Source organism: Lytechinus variegatus, chromosome 1, assembly GCF_018143015.1.
Source record: "Lytechinus variegatus isolate NC3 chromosome 1, Lvar_3.0, whole genome shotgun sequence".
NCBI lineage: Eukaryota > Metazoa > Echinodermata > Echinoidea > Temnopleuroida > Toxopneustidae > Lytechinus > Lytechinus variegatus.
The window spans coordinates 68,696,598-68,720,055 of record NC_054740.1 but is presented as its reverse complement, the minus strand read 5'-3'; the positions used below and the strand labels follow the sequence as shown (position 1 = coordinate 68,720,055).

The 23,458-nt window shown below is 36.8% G+C and overlaps 1 protein-coding gene across 1 annotated transcript; it reads right to left on the bottom strand.

Moving 5' to 3' along the window:
- LOC121421032 (sushi, von Willebrand factor type A, EGF and pentraxin domain-containing protein 1-like) lies at positions 1 to 12,275 on the bottom strand. Its single transcript, XM_041615632.1, has 11 exons — positions 12,093 to 12,275; positions 11,882 to 11,947; positions 8,475 to 8,598; positions 7,516 to 7,631; positions 5,679 to 5,867; positions 4,742 to 4,990; positions 3,445 to 3,690; positions 2,816 to 3,016; positions 1,857 to 2,441; positions 1,421 to 1,582; positions 1 to 804 (listed from the first exon to the last, which is right to left on the bottom strand). Exons 1-11 carry the CDS (start codon positions 12,148 to 12,150, stop codon positions 635 to 637), a joined length of 2,166 nt encoding a protein of 721 aa, XP_041471566.1. The 5' UTR covers positions 12,151 to 12,275; the 3' UTR covers positions 1 to 634.
- Between the last annotated feature and the right edge of the window lie 11,183 nt (positions 12,276 to 23,458).

Sequence of the window (23,458 nt, the reverse complement as noted above, 5' to 3'; positions counted from 1 at the left end):
TGTCAGCTGATGGGGGGGGGGGGCACGTGCCCTCATGCCCCCCCCCCGCAGATACGCCACTTTCTGTTTGTAACAGTTTCAGAAAGAAATGGTTTCATTCAATAGCAATAAACGTAAGGAAATTATGAGCAAAACAATATAAATGGTCATTATGCGTAAATAAGATAGCCATCGCTAAGATCATTATGATAATCATCAAAATTGTTATTAATATTATGATTATGACAATGATAATAGTAATTATAGTAATGATGATAATATCTTGTCATATGATTGATCACTAAAAGTATCATAATGTTCGACCTCAAATTAATGGGGGAATAATAACACAGCCCCCCGCCCCCAACTGAAATATTGGGGGGGGGGTATATCCCCATCCCCGAGATGGACAACCATGATAAGAAGCAATTAGGAAATGTGACTTTGTGAAGAGTTGTGAAGTAAATTGAGACTTATGACACTTTCATAAATCGCCCATTTCGTAAACTATTTTCTTAGGACTGTTTTTCTATTACTTCAATGTATCCTCAATTTCAAGCAACAGTTTAATTTCCACCAGGAATAGATTTTCTTTGAACGGAAACTGCGTCGCCAGCAAAGGTCTCTACATAGCAATGCTGTCACGTGATCAGAGTTAGATGTGAAGACATTGGTCTACATCAGAAGCTCCTCTATTCCATGTCTTCTTTACATCCGGGCATTCAAAGCACATCGTCTGACCAATCAGCAGCTGAAACGTGTTCAATGGGCATTGGATACAAGGGTATAACCCTGATGTTGAAAACTGACCCGCTTCGCATTGATCTGTATAACATAATGATTAAAACGATCTGCATTAAACGAAACACACAACCGATATTAGTGTCCAATCAATACACAACATCAAATTTTTGAAGGAAAATCCACTGAAATCATTTTGTCATAGTTTATTATTGGTATCAGACATTCACACTGACATAAATATAAAGTTAGGCCTAATTCCTTAACTGAACTTTAAATGATGGGAGGACAGGAGCATTTGACGAAAGGCTTGTCGATTATTTTATCCAGCAATGTCTACTTAATATGACTTCTTAGCCAATCAGAATCAACTGACATTATACATGTTATACTCCTTTTACAGTTTGTCAAATAAAGTGTTTAGATGAACGGCCCCAGAATTCACCTCCTCAAGTCGGGTTTAACTAAGAGTCTGAGACCATTGTTAAACTCTTTAGTTCTGTAATCGTGAAGAAAGCTATCTTTTTTATCCTTCCTAGACAGTTGAGAAATGATGTCAGAGTAAAATGAGCTGATACATTGAATCTCTGCTGGTAGTGAATTATCTCACAATTTCATTCCATATAGTTGAACCACAACTTTGTAGACCAGATCATATACGGGCTTGTATATAACTTTTATTGGTACTTCCAATACTCACTTTCACAATCAGCCTTGCTGGGACTGCCTTTGTTTCGAGTAGACTGACCAAGGTCACATGACTTGCATGTCACCTGACCATACTCGTCTTGATAGAATCCATATCCACATTGGTGACATGCCCTGGATTTGGTATCGTAGTAGTGACCAGTTGTACAAGCGACTAAAGTCATGATAAGTAGGAGAAAAGTAAGAAGGTTAGAAAAGTAAGAAACAGATTGTCATTTCAAACAAAATAGGCCTCATCATCTCCCTCTCTCTCATACAAGCACACCCACATCCTTAATTGCTCACCCTAGCTCACTAACCACCTTTTTGTAACACTCCCGCATCCACCCCCCCCCCCACCCCACACACACATGTACGTACACACCCCTATAAGCATAATACAAATCCTCGGTACCCTTACCAGTAACACCTATTTTCCATCTACTTACCACATGTGGTGTTATTGCGGCCAGCGACGTAACCATCAGGACAATCTATATAGTGATCATTCATGAACAGGTAGGCTTCGGTTGCGGGATCTTCAGTATCATCATGATATACCCCCAAGATATTAAAAATCCCGTTATTTCTGGATACTACAATGTCCAACACTTCTCTGGCCAGATTCTCAAGCTTCTCCTGTGCCTCCTTCACTGACGCGGTGTCTGCTTCAGATAGGCCGACACCAACTCCTAGGTTCATCGAAATGCGAATCTCCTGCATCCCTTCGAGAAGTCTTCCATCGATGTCATCCGAAGTACTATCGGTGTCATCAACAGACAACCCTGTAGCACCGGATCTTAGAGTTCTGACCAGGGCACGTTTTCTTCTACGACGGGTCGGGAAACCACATGTTATTGCGACATTGTCGACAGTACAGTCTCCGTTGGTTTTGCAGATACCGTTGTGGATGGATTTCTCGATTGTCTCTATGAAAGACTGTGCAATATCAGACAATGTATCTGGACTACCGCAGTGGCCACTATAGTAGAGCAGATCTGTTGGAAGGTTGATCTTGGTCGGGTCTCGAATTTCTAGTTACAAATAAAACATGAAGGGATTATCAATTACTTTATTGATAAGTAATTAGTAAGAAATTGGACATTGTTTTTATTTACTGACTTTCCGGTGAGGATTTTTTTCTTGAAGACCTATATTCCCGGCAACTGAACACCATCAAGAAAGACTTTATGAGCGTCTACAGGGTATAGATCTATTTTAGGTTACATCTCGCAATCACTTTGAAAAATGATGTATGCTAGCTGTAAGCCAATTTGTGAATAAATTTTGTTTATCATCCTGTGCATTCGTCTTTTTATTATATTCCTGACCATTATTGGCCTAGATGGGTTAAGGATCCTTTCTACTTAAGTTTAATGGCTATATGTGTATCTCAATCTGTACTTACGTGAACAGTCAGGCACATAGGACGTAGGGCTCCATTGACCGGATGAACCGCATGTGAACACATCGGAAATGGGCTGGAACGGGCTAGGAGGAGGGATATCATAATTGTCATTGCAGGACATACTACAGTATCGACCATAGGCCCAGGTATCACACGACATGGCGCCGTGTGACGGCGAACGTAGCTTCATGCATGGCATTGCTGAAGTGGAGAAAAAGCAAATGATTAAAATCATTGACCATAGTGATTGTTGACAAAGGGCCCTCATGAAATCAGACATGATGATTGATTACCAGAAATACAGACCCATCAGTATGTGATCAGACGTTTTCTTGCCCTATATCATTATTGACATGAACCAAATTATACCAAAAACGAAAATGCAAGTATGATACTTTGAAAACAAAACATCACACCATATCAGATTTTCCTGTGCATGTTTCAAATCTATCATGCAGCTCAATATATACAAGTTAATATATTGTCATAAAGTTTGAACTGGCGTCTGAATTTCATACTTTAGAGAATTAAATAATACTAGCTCTTTAAATTTGGAAATAGAATTGAAACATCCTCCAATAACTTATAGATATACCTCATTGATTAGAGAAAATATATATAATACTTACGTTCGATATTGACATAAAAGTCGCAAATCTCACTGAGCCCATTTTTCATGTTCGTTGCGTTGTAGATCACGTGATTATTTCCCCATGGTAATATGACGCTGTTACTACCAAAGTTACAAACAAGTCGCACCTCATCACCGGGGATTTCCCTATACGTCGGTTCATCCCAAGTCACCAAGGTCATATCCGTGCTTGATCGCAGATTTTGGCTGGATGGACAGGTCAAAAATTCTGGCACGACCGTATCTACCATGCAGATTTAAATGAAAACATGTATTATGAAAGATTTCTGCCTAAATGAGACAGAAAATCGTGTACAACTCTTGAACGCACACACAGGTCACGGAGTGACCCTGAGTGCAAACAGCTGACTGTGTTACAACGTAGGGGTGATACATTTTCGCAATAGGTGTGATCAAACTCACTGGAGGGACTTTAATTCACTTATAACAAAGAAATGTGTACTACAGTACTCCTGTTGAATGCTCTGATGAAAATTATATGAGTTTCACATTCATTTGAACGGGTGGACAAGATTATTGTATATATCGAGTGCATTATCCATAAATCATACTACCATTGCGACCCCTGCCCGGCCGATGGTTCAGGCATGACGATCCTGAGTGACGTCACCGATAGAGACCTCAAATGCCAGGACAGCCTATTCGACAACTAACTTCATCTAGTAAAAAACACGTATTGAAGATATCCAATGGGAAAATGGCTTTCATTTTCATGAAATATACATTCCGTTCCTCAATAAATCTTTAACCCCGTCGTTAACTGCCCATTCATTCTCGAGCAATGGGGGAATGAATACAGAGTGTCTCAAAGTTTGTGTGAAAAAAGGTGCATTTTCCATAGAACTTCTGCCAAAAAGCAATGCGTAAGGGAAAGATTAGCCCCAAAACACGAATAGATGAGTTAATCAAATGGAATGAATCATGAAAATCAGTGAAATATAGTTTCTCCAGTACTCATTACTGAATACCCCGACTTGATACGATTAATTTTTCCCCCTCTCCATCAACTTTTAAGAAAAAGGGTGCATATTTTCATAAAAATATCATGTGTTATATCGACGGACGCCCGTGCGTAAGAGCGGGAGGAAGCCAAATGTCTCGTATTTTTCATAATGAGACATTATCATTTGATTGATATTAACTGGAAATAGTTTGCGCTATCAGACTGCCTGCAGTTTTACGTAAGAATATTCGTAAGGTCTTTAGGAACTGATGCTTTATTTTCTTAACATACAAGAACTTGCAATAATCCGAGAACAGCAAAAATGCGTTACCGTGTATCTCGACATCAAAGGTACATGTAACAGCATTTCCGGCATCATCCTGGAAGTGATACTCGCAAGCAGTATCAGCAGTGAAGATGTAAGGAGATGTGAGGTCCGCAGGGACTGCCCATGTCTGTAGCGTCTGATCGAAGTTGTCTGTGGCAGTTGGTTCTGTAAATGTGACTTCGACACCCCAGTGCTCAGTCCGATTGGCGACAAACGAAGATGGACAGCGCGTCACCGTTGGAGCGTAATCATCTGTGTACAAGAGATTCACAAGCGCAAATAAGCTCATGATGATAAGGTTTCAAACATGAAAATATATCTGTAAATACGAGGAAGATAATGTACGTCTTGGGGAATTAACACAAAATTAGTACTATTCAAAATTTCATTATAATGTATTACGACCTTTCAGAATTTAGCATAATTTATTAGTCCTTATCGTGGATACACATGAGTTCAATTTATTAAAAGCGTATATATTTTCGTAACAAACACAAAAATGAAGCCTACATCTTACATTATCATGATTATAGTCTTTTGCAATGAACATGATGAGGGGTCACTGGTTTGACAGGCTGATGCTTCATAAAATTCGAGATTAGATCATCTCAGAGTAACTCTCACCTTCAGGGCAAACCTTTTTTCCTTCTCTCTCTCTCTCTCCTTTCTTATTTCAGTACTGATGTGAGTGCAGAAATTATTTTTTGTCATTAAAAATAATTAGTTTTTTTAACATGTTTTTATGATTTTTTATTCATTCTGGTAAAAGTAAAATGTGTTTCCAGTTATTGAGGAAAGTGTTCCTAGAAGTATTTGTCAATAATCTTCGCTGGCAACTATGATAAGCTTGTGAACTCCCTGCATCTGATTGAATGATAGCAAATCTGTCATCAGATAAAATCACTGGCAAAAGCTGTTTGATGAAATACTTCTGAATTACCTGTACACGTTGGTTGAGTGCCAGTCCATTGCGCTGCATTCCCGCTAACCTCTTGACAAACACGTTGAGATGAGCCTGATAGAGTAAGTCCTGTGGCACATTGGTAGGTACAGACTGACCCTACCGAGTTGGATGTTGAACAGCTCACCGAGCAGTGTTGGGGAGATGTGGCACTACTACAGCGGATCACTGAAAGAATCACAGAGAGGTTATTGTTTTTAATCCTCAATCGAATGCCTCTTGCTTTGTATCAGAATTTGGAGAAACTTTCACCATGTTCATCATTTCGAGAGAACATAATTTCCTCAGCTTTAATTGTACAAACAAATGCACTTTTATTGTAGTTCTTTTCGCTCACAATATTTAGTGATGTACGCTTAATGGGGTAATTTTGTATTGCAATTCCGGATTGTATTGTCACCTTCTTCGAGTTATAATAATCTGCTCTGTTATGATTGTGCAGTGAAATAAACTTTAAACTTTAAAACATTTAGAGCTTTGAGGAAAAAATAAAGTAGGCACATGCTTTTGTTACGAGAATGTAATAATTTGAGTCCAATAAAATTCTTCATCAGCTAATGTCTGGCTTGTTTGGTGGATGCGAGAGCTCATTTCCGCCCTCGAGCCACTTTCAGTACGGCGCCAAAAACAAAACTTTAGAAATAATTTGAAAAAAATTGATAAATGGGAAAGTAAACACATAAAAGAAAATAGAAATTATACCAGCGTCAACAATTGGACAAGCTGCCATTGATCATGATGCAGTGAGTGACTTTGTCTATAAATAGTATCCTCAAAACTTATTACGACCGTTTTATAATATGGGGTTTTTTGCTCCGCGACGTACGGTGGGCACAAGAACAGAGAAAATATATTATTTGATGCCCAGCAAAATTATGACAAAGAGCAACCAAGAGCTTTTTTTTCAATAATTGGTGACTCAGTACAACAGTTCGTCCTGGAGTCTGGACAAACGACATATATTGCAAGTTTTCGTCAGCTCCCAGAACAGAGGACGAAACTGCTGTTTCGGTTCACCATTATGCTCGACAGCTGTTCTTTGTCATTTGGTGGGCATTCTGAATGTATTTACTGTATTGTTGAACCCTCCGTACGTTGCGAGAACTCCATTTATTATGTAGGCTTTAAAGCGGAAATTGAAAAAAAGAGATCATATTGCATAAACACAAACTAAATATACATGTAAAACCAAATGTTGCACAGGAGGGTCGACAAGAAACTAAGATAACAGAGCGAAGTCCATTATAATCAGAAGATAAATAAAAATGGAGAAAACTCTGTTTGGGAAGAGAGAAAAAGGCAAAAACAATGTGGTTCAGAATGTACCGCCCTGTTGTGATTCTATTCTAATATGATTTATGTGTACACGCCGTTTTCTTTCATATTTCATTAATCTAGCTATAAGAGACATGTACCATAATTGTGTATCTCTAAAATTTATGTGAAAATAAACGACGGAAATTGATGATGAAAGCGTAAAGGAAAGAAGGGTTCCGGAATCCGGAATCACGTAATATAAGAGCATCACTGATCACAAAATATATTTGAAAATATCAATCCAGATTTATCATGAGAAATATGTATTAGTTCTGCAGTTGGTTGTTACTGAACATGGCTTGTGACAATTATGATCACATAACCTCGATCCATATATGTGTTTGTAAAACATGTAAAAAGAACAGGATATTACAACATGTATGCCTACATCCTAAGTCAATTCTTTTCGATGTAGGATGATGTTGCACCCACTAGTCTGCATGATCTCTGATTACTGAGAAATGAGATATGATAGCGAAAGAGCCATATGTATATTTACCGCTAACAGTAAAAGAAACGGTACAGGATGTAGAGAGTCCACCAGTGTCTCTGGCAGTGTATGCGATGCTTTGACTACCTTCACCGAAAGAATGCCCCGGAGGATAGCCACTTCGACTGGAGAGAGAGAGATATACTAGTATTAGTTAGAGAGGAGGACAATACAATGCGGCTGGCCCCTGAATGTTTGGGGGGTTGTAAAATTTACCCCTTTATTAAATTGAATTTAAATTGTTGATAATGTTTTAAACCAGTGTCGTTATATTATGAGCCAAGAATTTTGAGGAGGCCGGATAATGGCGTTTTGGGCAATTTTTAAAACAAAAGTTGCAAGCGAGCGCGAAGCGAGTGTGCAGAAATGTTGCAATTTTTATTGCAAACATTCAATTTTGTAGTAGATTTTGACATAATCTTCATAAAATATATATAGATATTTCACCCTCCTCTTTTTCCTTTCCTTTCCTTTTATTCTTGACAGTGAATAAGATTTAGGGGAGGGGCAAGTGCCTGTACGGCACTGTTTTAAAAAGAACGACTCATTTGGAAATAAACGTCTCGGTTACTTTACATTTTCGTTACACTCTTTGCATGGTGTCAGATCAACATGCTTTTTCTGGAGGGGCTCGCTTTGATATTACAATTCTATCAGGGGCGGATCCAGGATTTTCCAAGGGAGGGGGGCACATTTTGCCGAGGAAAGAAATTGACAAGCAAAAATAAATAAAAAAATTTTTAAACAAAAAATAAGAACATTTGGTCCACGAAAAAAATTCGACAAGCGAAAAAAAGTTCTTCACTTTCAAAATGGGGGCACACTTCTGCTTCAACAGCATTTATACATTACAAATTTTAATTGTGACTCTCAAAGGGGGAGGTCGGGCCGGCTTCCCCCCCCCCCCCCCCCTGGTTCCGCCAGTGAATTATAGTATTCTTTCCAGTTTGATGAGGGGGTATCTTTACCTAACAGTACACGATGATTCGTAGTCGGTACACGTTGGTTCAACCCAGATGACGACAGCAGTAGCAGTAGTGGTGTACTGAACAGGGAGAGTTTGCGGGCAGTTGTTCAAACTAGGAGGAGTATCTGCAAGAAGAGTCAAATATTCACGGTAGGTATTCTTATCAGGAACCCGTTTCTTGTAGAGTTACAACTGTTGCAGCTTTGCCATTATGGCAACTACCATTTTAATCTTGATTTTGATTGGTTGCTGAGGCCTGTTACCAGCATGGTAGTTGCCTTAAAGTTACAATATATAGTTGTAACTTTTTAGTTTATGAAACGGACCCCAGGTCTTCTGGCATGATAGCATAATTGCGATTGTTTAAGTTGATATCACATATTCGGGATCACAGTTAACCTGCCCACCCAGTTCACTGAAACGTCTAAATACATTTTTAGCAAAGGCTTAATTGCCAAAAATTTTGATGGGGCCAGATATCGGGCAATAATTTCAATACTTTTATGATAAAAATCAAATTTGTGAAAGATTTTGGTGTAATATTCAGAAAATAATATCATATTTTACCTTTTATACCATTCCTTTTCTCTTTTTTTTTCTTTTCTTGGTCGTGAAATTTGTTGGTGCAAGTGCCCCCTAGCCGTCCATCTGCACGCCACTGCTTTTGAATGTTTGATTTTTGTTCACGATTTAGATTAAAGACTGAAATTAAGGGGCAAACCATGCACAGACTTTCAAAATGACTTTCTTTTCGCAGTTTATCGGGGTATGTGTTCTACAGCATCATTAATAAGGAAAGGAAGATGATCACTGTTTGCGTGTGTGTATCAAAGACTGAAGGATGTGGTGCATAATTTGGGCGGATCTGCCCTATCAGCCTCCACCACATGCGTTGCGGGCGCGTCGTGTCTAGTGGTTCTGATTCTCGCCTTTCAAACAGGGTCGTGGGTTCGAATCCTAGCCACAGCGTGTTTTCCTTCAGCAAGAAATTTATCCACACTGTGCACTCAACCCAGGTGACGTAAATAAGTACCGGCAGGAAGAAATTCCTCAAAAAGCTGTGCGCACCAGAATCGGTAGACTAGCTCAGCCGGGAAATAATAGGAGCGCCTTGAGCACCTAGCAAGGTGGATACGTGCGCTATACAAATCCTATATTATTATTATCATCATGTGTGGCAAATTATTACTCAGAAAACTATGGTGTTAATATAAACCAACCATGGGCGGAAATCCCACGGGGGACAGGGGGGCGTGCCCCCCCCCTACTCAAAATAGTAGGGGGGACACAATATCAAATGTCCCCCTACTATTTGTGGTATTTTATTATGGTAAGAAATACATCATTCAAAATTGAAATAAAACATGTATTTTAGGACGAGATGACCTTACTTTTGGGATGAGAACCCTTTTTATTTTGGCTTCTTCAATTTATTTTCGTCGAAATGACCTTAAATTTGGGGTGATAACCCTTAAATAGTTTGATAGTATAAGCACAAGCTTAATTGCTTCAGGAAAACGAAACCTTTGGAATAAGATAACAGATCAACGAAAGTTTGAGAAAAATCAGGCAAATAATGAGAAAGTTATGAGCATTTGAATATTTCGATCACTAATGCTATGGAGATCCTCATATTGGCAATGCGGCAAAGATGTGTGATGTCACTTGTGAACAACTCTCCCCATTACTTTAGTATATTTTTCATTTAAACTGCCTCTTTTATCACATCTATCAGTAGATCATTTGTTCTTTCTATTTTTTTATAGGAGGGAATGTAATACAGATTTTTACAGAATACATTTGTATCACCATAAGAAAAATCAAAAAGAGACATTATTGAGGTATTTTATAGTCCATCAAAGGGAAAGTTGTTCACATGTGACATCACACATCCTTGTCGCATTGCCAATGGGAGGATCTCCATGGCTTTAGTGACTGCAATATTCGAATGCTCATAACTTCCTCATTATTTGTCCGATTTTTCTCAAACTTTCTTTGTCGTATTCGTTGATTTTTCTGTTTTGACACAAGCCTACTTGTTTCAAAGGTTTTATTCCCCTTTAATGTTTTCTTTTGTTTTATCAGATGCACATCGGACTTCTATCCCATGATGTTTTAAAGACACTGAATGCTGAAAATAATATTTGCTCCTTAAGCGATATACAGTGCGTATCAAAAAAAGTTTACACTTTGAAAAAGACCTGGGAATTAAAAAATATACAACATGTGGATATTTTTTTTTACATATTATCTTAGATTTGGGTCTCATCTATCCAATGAAAGTAAAAGTTTTGACAGAATGTTACACTTGAGTGAGCACTGTCCATTTTTGTAAAGCTCGCAGAAATCTGTTTGCGCAGAAATGCTCGTTTTCACGCTGTGTCAAGTGGAAAGGGCGAAATTAAACTTACTCTCCGACACATTTCTCATACATTTCCCTTGCACTTTTAGTCAATTGAAATAAAACGGATACATTCAAGCATCTTGTAACAATTTTGCCGCCCAAATTGACATTTTAACACTTAGTAAGCATAACCTTTAACCTTTTTGTGCCAGCTGGATCTTAGGACATAACTGAATCTAAACAAAAGTTTATTTCAGACATCTTTAGCCATTTTCACTAAGTTTTTATCATTTAAAGTGGGTTTACTTTTTATTTTTCATTTAATGCTTGTTTCTCCACACTTTTCCCAAGCTTGACAATGATTATCAAAATGAAAATCATGCCTTAGCCATTTCATGTAAATTACAGCTCAGTGTAAAGCAAATACCGTCACGATGGCCTCAGTATGTGGGGAAGTGGGGTGGGGTGAAATGCACTCTTCAAAGTGTTTTTGGCAAGGAAACAAGTTTAAAAAGGTAAAAGATATCTTCAAATCAATTTTCCTATCTAAATTACACACGTTCTTCATGATTAAGGTCTACTTTTATCCGCATAACTATTTTAAAGTTCTGCGCAAATCATTTTTCACTAACTTTTCAAAAGTGAGTGGTGCTCACTCAAGCGGAAATATTTTTCGACAGTTATATCGTCATTTGCTTAAATGGATCTGTACCAATGTTAAAGTTTGGAAAAATCTTCAGGAAATTACATATGTGTAATTTTACAGGATTTTTTCAAAGTGTAAACTTTTTTTTGATACGCACTGTAGTGCGTAAGTTGGGAGAGGGTGGATTTTGTGTGAGCGGGAATGTGTCCGGTCATGCCGGTGTGTGTGTCTGCGTGTGTGAACAATCACGTTATATTGTTACTTTACTCTACTTTTCTCATTCAATCCCATATATTTTTGTTCACCTGTTTTTTAATGCCTGATATGAACGGATTTGATGAATAATTATTCAAACAAATAAACAAACAAACGGCAATGTATCGACCGACATAATAAAATAAAATCACATATTACTTACTTGGAGGAGGAGGTGGTGGTGGAGGAGGATCCGATCTCCGACGACGTCGACGACGACGCCATGCATCTGAAACATCAACAATAAACAATGTATTTAGTCAAATGCATTCCCTCATTAGTTGTCGACAAGGAGAAATACACTTTATTTTAGAGGGTTAATAACTTCGTCCCATTTCCAGAATGATATTACGTTGATATGCCTATATACAAACCTGCGTCTTTAAGAAATGCAATACATAAAATGAAAACGATAATCGAGGTCGTTCTCATTGTGAATCGACGTTAGTGTTGGAACTCTAATCGAGGAGAAATATCCAGTAAACCTATTTATAGGGAAGCAGAATGAAAATATGGTTTTTGATCTTTGGTTAATACAAATAACGGGCTTGAATCCTCACAGACCAAACCAAGAGATTGAATGATAAACATTAGTCTTGCGTCATCATCAATTGCTTCTTATCGCTAAAACAGGATGTGTTCATTTGCTTTAATTATCGAACACATTTTGGGGTTTTTTACCAGAAATCTTGCACTACCTATTTTTAAAGAGCATATAGTTAAATCTTCATTCTATTTCATTCTATTGCGCTGCACTAATGGTTTGGGACTATCATGTCAAAAGAAGTAGGAAACAAATGAAAAGATTGGTAAATAATTGAATAAAACAAGTGCATGATTGGACGAATGTTTCAATGAATTCGAAATAAGTACTGACCTCTCTTTTCGTTAAGCTTCTTTTTGTTTGGTCTTCTTACCTTCTCTCCGCCCTTTTTCACTACTGTACTTGAAAAAACATAGTGGTATAGTTGCCCCTGCCCCCTATAGCTAGCGCCGCCCACTTGAGCTGTTTTTTGGGGGGTTTGTTTTAATCTATATTCATACAGCACAGACTAAGAAATTTGAATATTACATATCACAACCATTTATACCGTCGACTGTGCATGTGTAATTTCGCCATTATTTTTGTTTGTATGCATTTCGGTAAAAATTCTTTGTTTATTTATTGTTTATTTCCTTTTCTAAAAATTACAACACGTCGATTCTGTCGTACTTTTTCTGAGTAAGTAAACTGTGAAGATATGAAACAATAATCCCAACATAGACAAGATGATATAAGTAATAGGTTAGTAAGAGGAGCTGAATTCTGTGTATCTCCCAATGTCGTCTAATTCGTGGAAATTCATTTTGGTTTCAACTCGGGCATGATATAAAGCTACTCCGCAATTTTTTAACTATCTATATCCTGAACAAAGGTTATTATTCTATCTAAAAGAAGGCTTTGTGTATATATATCCAAAGATCTTGAAAGATTATCGTCATCAATCGCGGTCTTTGAACTGATACAGTGCGTATATAAAAAAAAGGTTACACTTCGTAATTCCGAAGGTTCTTTATTCCGAAGGTTCGTAATTCCAAAACACGTAAATTCCCTATACCTCGATGTTCGTTAATCCGAAAACGAAAAAGGGTTCGTTAATCCAAACATTTGTCATTCCGACGGTTCGTTATTCCGAAGGTTCGATAATCCGAAAACGAAATAAGGTTCGTTGTTCCGAAGGTTCAATATTCCGAAAACGAAATAAGGTTCGTTGTTCCGAAGGTTCGTTAATCCGAAAACGAAATAAGGTTCGTTGTTCCGAAGGTTCGTTAATCCGAAAACGAAATAAGGTTCGTTGTTCCGAAGGTTCGTTAATCCGAAAACGAAATAAGGTTCGTTGTTCCGAAGGTTCGTTAATCCGAAAACAAAATTAGGTTCGTTAATCCGAAAAATGAAAACCGGGAAAGCAGAGGCAGAGGCAAGTGGGGGGGACACCGTTTCTGTTCAATTGTTATGAGGATGGGAAGGCAAGGGCGGCCGAACCAATTTTCGTTTGGGGGCAAAGCCAAAGATGAAACTCATACCAATTTACACTTTGGTGATATATTCACCTTGAGATTATCATCTGCGTAAAGTCATTGTGTGTTTTATCTAGTAATTAAGTAGAGAAAAGCCTTTTTGAAGTGACTTCTGATTATGGAGAGATGTATATTTAGGCTTTATTTTTCGCGAGAGAGTAAAATGATCGAGCGGCTTGGAAAAAAGTTGTAAAACTTGTTTTTTGGGGGGGTCAATTATTCTTAAAATGGCATTATTGTGAGGTATTGCGAGCTGAATCACAAGCTAAAACTTTAGGTCATTTCAGTAAGAAATAAAAAAAAAACGAGCAGGTTTCTGCTGTCATTAAAAAGATGTGCATCTAACTAAAGAATTAACACGAGCGCAAAGCGCGAGCTTAAATATACTGACCAGACAAGGAACCTGTTAAAGAAAGCATTTAGTGACCTTTTTATAGGATACATATTTCACCAATCGAATAATTGAGAGTGCGAAGCGCGAGCTGAAAATTTGTAATATTCCAGCCTGAAAACTAATAAAAAAATGAATACTTTAAAAAAAGTATTTTATTTCGAAAAACGGCACATTTTTTTTTTTTTAAAAAGGGAATTTCCCATTTTCGAAAAAAAATAGCATTTCCTTGTTTTTTTTTGGGGGGGTACAAGTGCCCCCAACCCCCCCCCCCCTCCCCGGCGGATCCAACTTTCGCCAAGGGGAGGGGGGGCAAAAAACTTTTCACCCATATTTTCCCCGATCGGCAGCTCAAACTTGATGTTTGTTTGTTTCATTGAAAGGGTAGTCCTAGCAGTCAATAATTTCCTTTATTCTCATGAAATAAAGTAAATATGTAACAACATAAGTCCTTTTTAAATAATGCGAGCGCGAAGCGCGAGCTTTTTTTTTAATAAGATGGGAAATATGTTTGTGATCTTCAAAACGAGATGCCTATGTAACTAGATAATAACTGCGAGCAAGAAGCGCGAACAGAAATTTTGAATATAAGCTCTGACCTGATCTAAAAGGGACATGTTAAGGACCTTTTGCAGTTAGCCATGAAGACGATGCATGTTTTCAACCAGGGGCGGCGGAACGTATTTTACTTTTGGGTGGGGGGCAAAGCCAAAAAAGGGCACTTATATGTCAGAAGGGGCATTTTGGTGCAAACATATATTTTGAACATGAGATTATCATCTGTGTAAAGAGGTTGTGTATTTTGTGGTAATTAAGTTGAGCAAAGTTTTTTTTAAGTGATCTCTGATTGATAAGATATATATTTTAGGTTTTATTTTTGCGAGCGTAGTGAGCAAGCGATTTGGAAAAAAAAATTAAATCTGAAGTTTTTTGTCAATTACTGTTAAAAGGGCATCCTTGTGAGATGTTGCGAGCGAATCTCGTGCTCAAACCTTTGGAAATTTCATGTAGGCCTAAAATAATTATTATAAAAATGATATAAATATTATTTACCAAGGGAAGCCACTTCAGTTATGTTCTCCTATCTATTATTATTACCCCGGAAGTTGAATGTTCAAGTTCATGTCTTGTTACATGAAATGTCTAATAGTTTGAGCTCGCGATTCGCGCTTTCAACATCTCACAAGGATATCCTTTTTAAAGAAATTAGCGCCACAACCTCAGATTTGATTTTTTTTTTCGTAAATGTATATGTTATCATTCAGAAAACACTTCAAAATGGCTTTGCTAAACTTAATTACTACAAAACACACAACTACTTCACGCAGATGATAATCTTAGGTTTTGACATTATAAGTGCCCTTTTTTACTTTTCCCCCTAAACGAAAATACTCTCCGCCGACCTGCCTCCATTTTTAGTAACAAGAAATTGCCCTCTTCATAATGTTAAACAGTCCTTAATGATCAATTCGATCTTCACACTTGCATTGATTTGTTTCTTGAGATACACGACTCGTTTTTTATCGGGGAAAATGTAAGGAAAATCCCCTACCTCCCGCATTGGGGAAAGCTGGATCAGCCCCGGGAGGTAACGGAACTGATCGTGAACTACAAAGGGTTCACTCTTTTTTTTTTATTCGGAACCCCCTCATAGAAAATCATGGCTTCGGCCCTGATATGCACGAACACACAACACTCATATATGAGCATCCCTCACGCAACATACACACACATAGGCCTACTGTTCGATGGATACGAATTTAAATGCATTCCATTTTTAAATTTCACATGAATTATGATAAAAAAAGAACACTGAATGTTAAACTGTTATCATTTTTATCGTCATTAACATTATCAACACTAGGCGTAACGATCAATAAAATATTATGAACATTTATATTCTTTACTAACATTTTTATTATGATCATCGTTTGGATTATTATGATCACCATTAATATAATTTTATTACCAGCAGAAGCTGTTATTAAAAATGACATCCCCCTCCAATACAAATCCTATTATCTGGAGGTTACTCGCACGCGACCAACAAACTTATTCCCTGCATCCTTAAACCATTTGCTTAGGCAGCAATTGCTCAGATAAAATCGAAATTAAAGGAGAATGAAACCTTTGGAACAAATAGGCTTAATTGTGTAGAAACAGAAAAATCAAAGAATAAGAATAAAGAAAGTTTGAGAAAAATCGGACAAATAATGAGAAAGTTATGAGCATTTGAATATTGCAATCACTGATGCCATGGAGATCCTCCAATTGGCAGTGCAACAAGGATGTGTGATGTCACTGATGAACAACTTTCCCTTTGGTGGACTATATAAAATACCCTCAAAATGTCTCTTTTTGCTTTTTCTTATGATGATACAAACTCTTTATCCATGATGTATTCTTGTGATGTCACTTGTGAACAACTCATATTTCACTTGAATTGCCTCTTTTATCACATCTATCCATAGATCATGTGTTCTTTCTACATGAGGGCATGTAATACATATTTTTTGAGAATACATCATGGATAAAGAGTTTGTATCATCATAAGAAAAAGCAAAAAGAGACATTTTGAGGGTATTTTATATAGTCCACCAAAGGGAAAGTTGTTCATCAGTGACATCACACATCCTTGTTGCACTGCCAATTGGAGGATCTCCATGGCATCAGTGATTGCAATATTCAAATGCTCATAACTTTCTCATTATTTGTCCGATTTTTCTCAAACTTTCTTTATTCTTATTCTTTGATTTTTCTGTTTCTACACAATTAAGCCTATTTGTTCCAAAGGTTTCATTCTCCTTTAATTTCGATTTTATCTGAGCAATTGCTGCCTAAGCAAATGGTTTAAGGATGCAGGGAATAAGTTTGTTGGTCGCGTGCGAGTAACCTCCAGATAATAGGATTTGTATTGGAGGGGATGTCATTTTTAATAACAGCTTCTGCTGGTAATAAAATTATATTAATGGTGATCATAATAATCCAAACGATGATCATAATAAAAATGTTAGTAAAGAATATAAATGTTCATAATATTTTATTGATCGTTACGCCTAGTGTTGACAATTAATGTTAATGACGATAAAAATGATAACAGCTTAACATTTAGTGTTCTTTTTTTATCATAATTCATGTGAAATTTAAAAATGGAATGCATTTAAATTCGTATCCATCGAACAGTAGGCCTATGTGTGTGTATGTTGCGTGAGGGATGCTCATATATGAGTGTTGTGTGTTCGTGCATATCAGGGCCGAAGCCATGATTTTCTATGAGGGGGTTCCGAATAATAAAAAAAGAGTGAACCCTTTGTAGTTCACGATCAGTTCCGTTACCTCCCGGGGCTGATCCAGCTGTCCCCAATGCGGGGGTGGGGGATTTTCCTTACATTTTCCCCGATAAAAAACGAGTCGTGTATCTCAAGAAACAAATCAATGCAAGTGTGAAGATCGAATTGATCATTAAGGACTGTTTAACATTATGAAGAGGGCAATTTCTTGTTACTAAAAATGGAGGCAGGTCGGCGGAGAGTATTTTCGTTTAGGGGGAAAAGTAAAAAAGGGCACTTATAATGTCAAAACCTAAGATTATCATCTGCGTGAAGTAGTTGTGTGTTTTGTAGTAATTAAGTTTAGCAAAGCCATTTTGAAGTGATTTCTGATTGATAACATATACATTTACGAAAAAAAAAATCAAATCTGAGGTTGTGGCGCTAATTTCTTTAAAAAGGATATCCTTGTGAGATGTTGAAAGCGCGAATCGCGAGCTCAAACTATTAGACATTTCATGTAACAAGACATGAACTTGAACATTCAACTTCCGGGGTAATAATAATAGATAGGAGAACATAACTGAAGTGGCTTCCCTTGGTAAATAATATTTATATCATTTTTATAATAATTATTTTAGGCCTACATGAAATTTCCAAAGGTTTGAGCACGAGATTCGCTCGCAACATCTAACAAGGATGCCCTTTTAACAGTAATTGACCAAAAACTTCAGATTTAATTTTTTTTTCCAAATCGCTTGCTCACTACGCTCGCAAAAATAAAACCTAAAATATATATCTTATCAATCAGAGATCACTTAAAAAAAACTTTGCTCAACTTAATTACCACAAAATACACAACCTCTTTACACAGATGATAATCTCATGTTCAAAATATATGTTTGCACCAAAATGCCCCTTTTGACATATAAGTGCCCTTTTTTGGCTTTGCCCCCACCCAAAAGTAAAATACGTTCCGCCGCCCCTGGTTGAAAACATGCATCGTCTTCATGATGCCATGGAGATCCTCCAATTGGCAGTGCAACAAGGATGTGTGATGTCACTGATGAACAACTTTCCCTTTGGTGGACTATATAAAATACCCTCAAAATGTCTCTTTTTGCTTTTTCTTATGATGATACAAACTCTTTATCCATGATGTATTCTCAAAAAATATGTATTACATGCCCTCATGTAGAAAGAACACATGATCTATGGATAGATGTGATAAAAGAGGCAATTCAAGTGAAATATGAGTTGTTCACAAGTGACATCACACATCTTTGTCGCATTGCCAATTTGCTATCCCCATAGCAATAGTGATCGCAATATTCAAATGCTCATAACTTTCTCATTATTTGTCCGATTTTTCTCAAACTTTTGTTGATCTGTTTCTTTGATTTTTCTGTTTTCACACAAGCTATCTTTTTCCAATGGTTTCATTCTCCTTTAAGCCGATTCTTAATGCAATACATGCTTTGGCCACAACATACACATGTATCCTCAATCGTTTTTACTATTATTGCATAATATCGTGTTATCTTGTAATGACAACACCGTTTTTTGTTACCAAAATGAATTAATTTCATTTTCGGAAACACGAACCTTATTTAATTTTCGGAATAACGAACCTTATTTCGTTTTCAGACTAACGAACCTTCGGAATTACGAACCTCATTTCGTTTTCGGATCAACGAACCTTCGGAATTACGAACCTCATTTCGTTTTCGGATTAACGAACCTTCGGAATTACGAACCTTCGGATTTACGAACCTTCGGAAATACGAAGCTTCGGAATTACGAATGTATATGCGAAAAAAAAAAGATAATCAATATTTTTCAATTGCCTACGAATGTCCAATGAATGTGATAGACATTACATACCAGTGTTGTAGTGTCTTGATGCTCGGCCTTGGCCTTAAAGCGCCTTAAGGCCTACTTTTTCAAAGCCTTGGCCTTGAACATTCAAGCCTTGGCCTTGAGAGGGCCTTGGCCTTGAGGATTTTGAGCCTTGAAATTTCAAGGCATTTTCAAGGCTTTTTCAATGCATTTTGTTGTTTGTACTTTCATTTTTTTTATATAAGTAATTATAAATGTGATTATGTTATTTTTAATTTTTAATTTTTCTGTATATTCAATGGCACTACTTCCAGTCAGCAGTAGTAAGTGTACTAGCAGTGCCATAAATTGTGATTATCACCATCATCAAGAATTATCATCATATTCATGTATGTGACAAAGAAAACAGTAATGATGAAAAATAACATTATTTATTGGTAACGTGTTGTAATCATGACTAATGATGATAATAATGATAGTAATAATCATTATGATAAAGATTACAGTGATTTGATGACAGGAATAATTCTGACAGATCTGACAGCTAATTTTGACAACAATTTTCATAAAGAATGATAACAAGGATTTTCCTTGTATTATTTTCTTTGGCCAAGAAGAATGTTTTAAGTCTTAATGATATTCTGAAAAGATTTGGTAAACTTGAACACAATCTTCAATTTTGTCATATCCAAATGGGCTATGTCAATGGCATGATGAACCAAAAGTTTTGAGGGGCCAAGCATGGCATAGAGCAAAATTTCTGCCAAAAAAAGTTGAAAGCGATTGAAGTGAGTGAGCAAGCAAAATTTTTCACCCTCTTACTATAAGAAAAGCTAATTTTGTGATAGATTGTGACAATATGTTAAGAAATGCTATCACATTTACTCCTTTACCTTTCCTTTTTTCCTTTTCTAAGTTTATTCTTGGTGGTGGAACTTTTCTCTCTTTTTTGAGGGGGGAGGGTTCTGATATTTGTACAGAGGTGAGAAAGTGGGAATATAACTTTATTATGTTAGTATTCTTTATTCCGGTTTTTGAGGTAAAATAAGTGAAGAAGATACAAGAAATGAGAATTGAAATTTAAAAGGTATTGTGAGCAGGAAAAAAACATGAAAACGTACACGAGTCCTAAAAGTGACTCATTTTCAGGTCAGCGTTTTAAAATTTCAACTTGTGCTCTCTTGTCCCCCCCCCCTCAAAAAAAAATCCTTGTATGAAAATATGCCCCTTTTCCAAAATAAAAAATGCTCTCTTTTCCAAATGAAATATGTGCCCTTTTAAAATGAAATACCTTTTTTATAGTAAATTATAATACACTTTTGGTTCCAAAAAAAATCGCTAAATTTTGGATCGCGCTTGTATCATTTATTGTTTAGTACAGTATTAATCCTGTTCATGGTTACAAAAATGTTCAGAATTTTCAGGTTAGAATATCACAAATTTTTGGCTCGTGTTCTGCACTTGCATCAATTATTGCTAGGTACATGTAAGGTACTCGATCTGTTCTTGTTTACAAAAAAATGTTTAGAATGTCCAATTTTCAGGTTGGAATATCACAAATTTTTGAGCTCGCGCTCTGCGCTCGCATTATCTGATCGGTGAGTTATGTATCATATTTATGAGTATATTAACTAAACATGCTAAATGCAGTCCTTAACAGCTTACTTTGCAGACCTGTCAGTATATTAAAAATTTCAGCTCGCGCTTAATTCTTTAGTTAGATACACATCTTTTTCATGATTACAAAAACAGCCCGGAATATCTATTTTTTTATGTTTCATTACACAAAATGTCAAAAAGCTTTAATTGCTTATGATCCGCGCTGGCAACATCTCGCAAGGATGCCCTTTAAAAGTGATTAGCACTGTAATTCACCAAACATCGAGTTTTTCAACTTCAGAATTGAATTTTTTTAAAGCACTAATTCAAAATATCTATCTAATCAATGAGAAATCACTAAAAAAGGCTTTGGTCAACTTAATTACCACAAAATACACAACTACTTCACATAGTTGATAATCTCATTTTGAAAATATCTGTTCGCAGCAAATGCCAATTTTGACATAAAAGTGCCCTTTTTGGTTTTGACCCCCCCAACAAAAATATGTTCTGACGCCCCTGTCCCAGGAGGTGGAGAAAGACATACGTTGAGAATGGGCATGCCAGGATCAGATGACCTTGGTAATAATAATATTATTGCAATGTAAATTGCATAAAAAAATAATGAATTATAATAATAATTCAATAATAAAAATAAGTATTATTATACAAAGGTATATTATTATTTTAATACACCTGTATGTCTAAATCTACCATGAAATTATTTTTGTTTTTCATGTACAAAGGTCAAAATTTTTGCTCGCTCAGTTCGCTCGCTCTCACCTATTATACATTTTGCCCTGTGTGCCATGTCTGCTGCCTAAGCATTGTTGGCTCATTGTTCCATGTATCGAAACTTTGAAATGCCTTGGCCTTGAGGTTTTCAGGCCTTGGCCTTGGGTTTCCATGCCTTGGCCTTGACTAATGATAGGTATATATATATATATATATATATATATATATATATATATATATATATATATATAGTAAAGAAATGGATGAAGAGAACAATGGTAGACGTAGCTTAAATCAAGGTTCCCCAGAGCTATCTACCCTTTGGAAAAATTGGTTATGCCGAAAAAATGTCTCTGCCGGGAATCGAACCCGGGCCCCAGCTTTGAACGCCGGTGCCTTAACCACTAGACCACAGAGACGGGCTGGTGGCTAGGCCGACCGAGATCCGATTGACTGTCAGAAAGACAGATTTTCGACACTATACCAATTACCTCTGTGGTCTAGTGGTTAAGGCACCGGCGTTCAAAGCTGGGGCCCGGGTTCGATTCCCGCAGAGACATTTTTTCGGCATAACCAATTTTTCCAAAGGGTAGATAGCTCTGGGGAACCTTGATTTAAGCTACGTCTACCATTGTTCTCTTCATCCATTTCTTTACAATATTAAATAAAAAAGAGTTGCCAAAGCTGTTGTACATGTATAGCTTCACACATTTATATATATATATATATATATACATACATATACAGTTTTATAATAACAATACTCATTATGAAAGATTTCTGCCTAAATGAGACAGAAAATCGTGTACAACTCTTGAACGCACACACAGGTCACGGAGTGACCCTGAGTGCAAACAGCTGACTGTGTTACAACGTAGGGGTGATACATTTTCACAATAGGGGTGATCAAACTCACTGGAGGGACTTTAATTCACTTATAACAAAGAAATGTGTACTACAGTACTCCTGTTGAATGTTCTGATGAAAATTATATGAGTTTCACATTCATTTGAACGGGAGGACAAGATTATTGTATTATCGAGTGCATTATGCATAAATCATACTACCATTGCGACCCCTGCCAGGCCGATGGTTCAGGCATGACAATCCTGAGTGACGTCACCGATAGAGACCTCAAATGCCAGGAGAGCCTATTCGACAACTAACTTCATCTAAAAACACGTATTGAAGATAACATCCAATGGGGAAATGGCTTTCATTTTCATGAAATATACATTCCATTCCTCAATAAATCTTTAACCCCGTCGTTAACTGCCCATTCATTCTCGAGCAATGGGGGAATGAATACAGAGTGTCTCAAAGTTTGTGTGAAAAAAGGTGCATTTTCCATAGAACTTCTGCCAAAAAGCAATGCGTAAGGGAAAGATTAGCCCCAAAACACGAATAGATGAGTTAATCAAATGGAATGAATCATAAAAATCAGTGAAATATAGTTTCTCCTGTACTCATTACTGAATACCCCGACTTGATACGATTAATTTTTCCCCCTCTCCATCAACTTTTAAGAAAAAGGGTGCATATTTTCATAAAAATATCATGTGTTATATCGACGGACGCCCGTGCGTACGAGCAGGAGGAAGCCAAATGTCTCGTATTTTTCATAATGATAATAGGTATATATATATATATATATATATATATATACCGCCATCTTTAGCTGGAGCTTGAGATTGATGGCCTCGAAAGAAAAGGGGAAAGAAAACCAGACATACAGTGCAGATATTAAACTTGCCCCTCCATTAATTCGTTTCAGAGGAAGTTAAAACTGTGTTTGCCCAGCTCAATCTCACAAAAGGAATTCATTTATTTGCTAGTTAACTTTCATAAT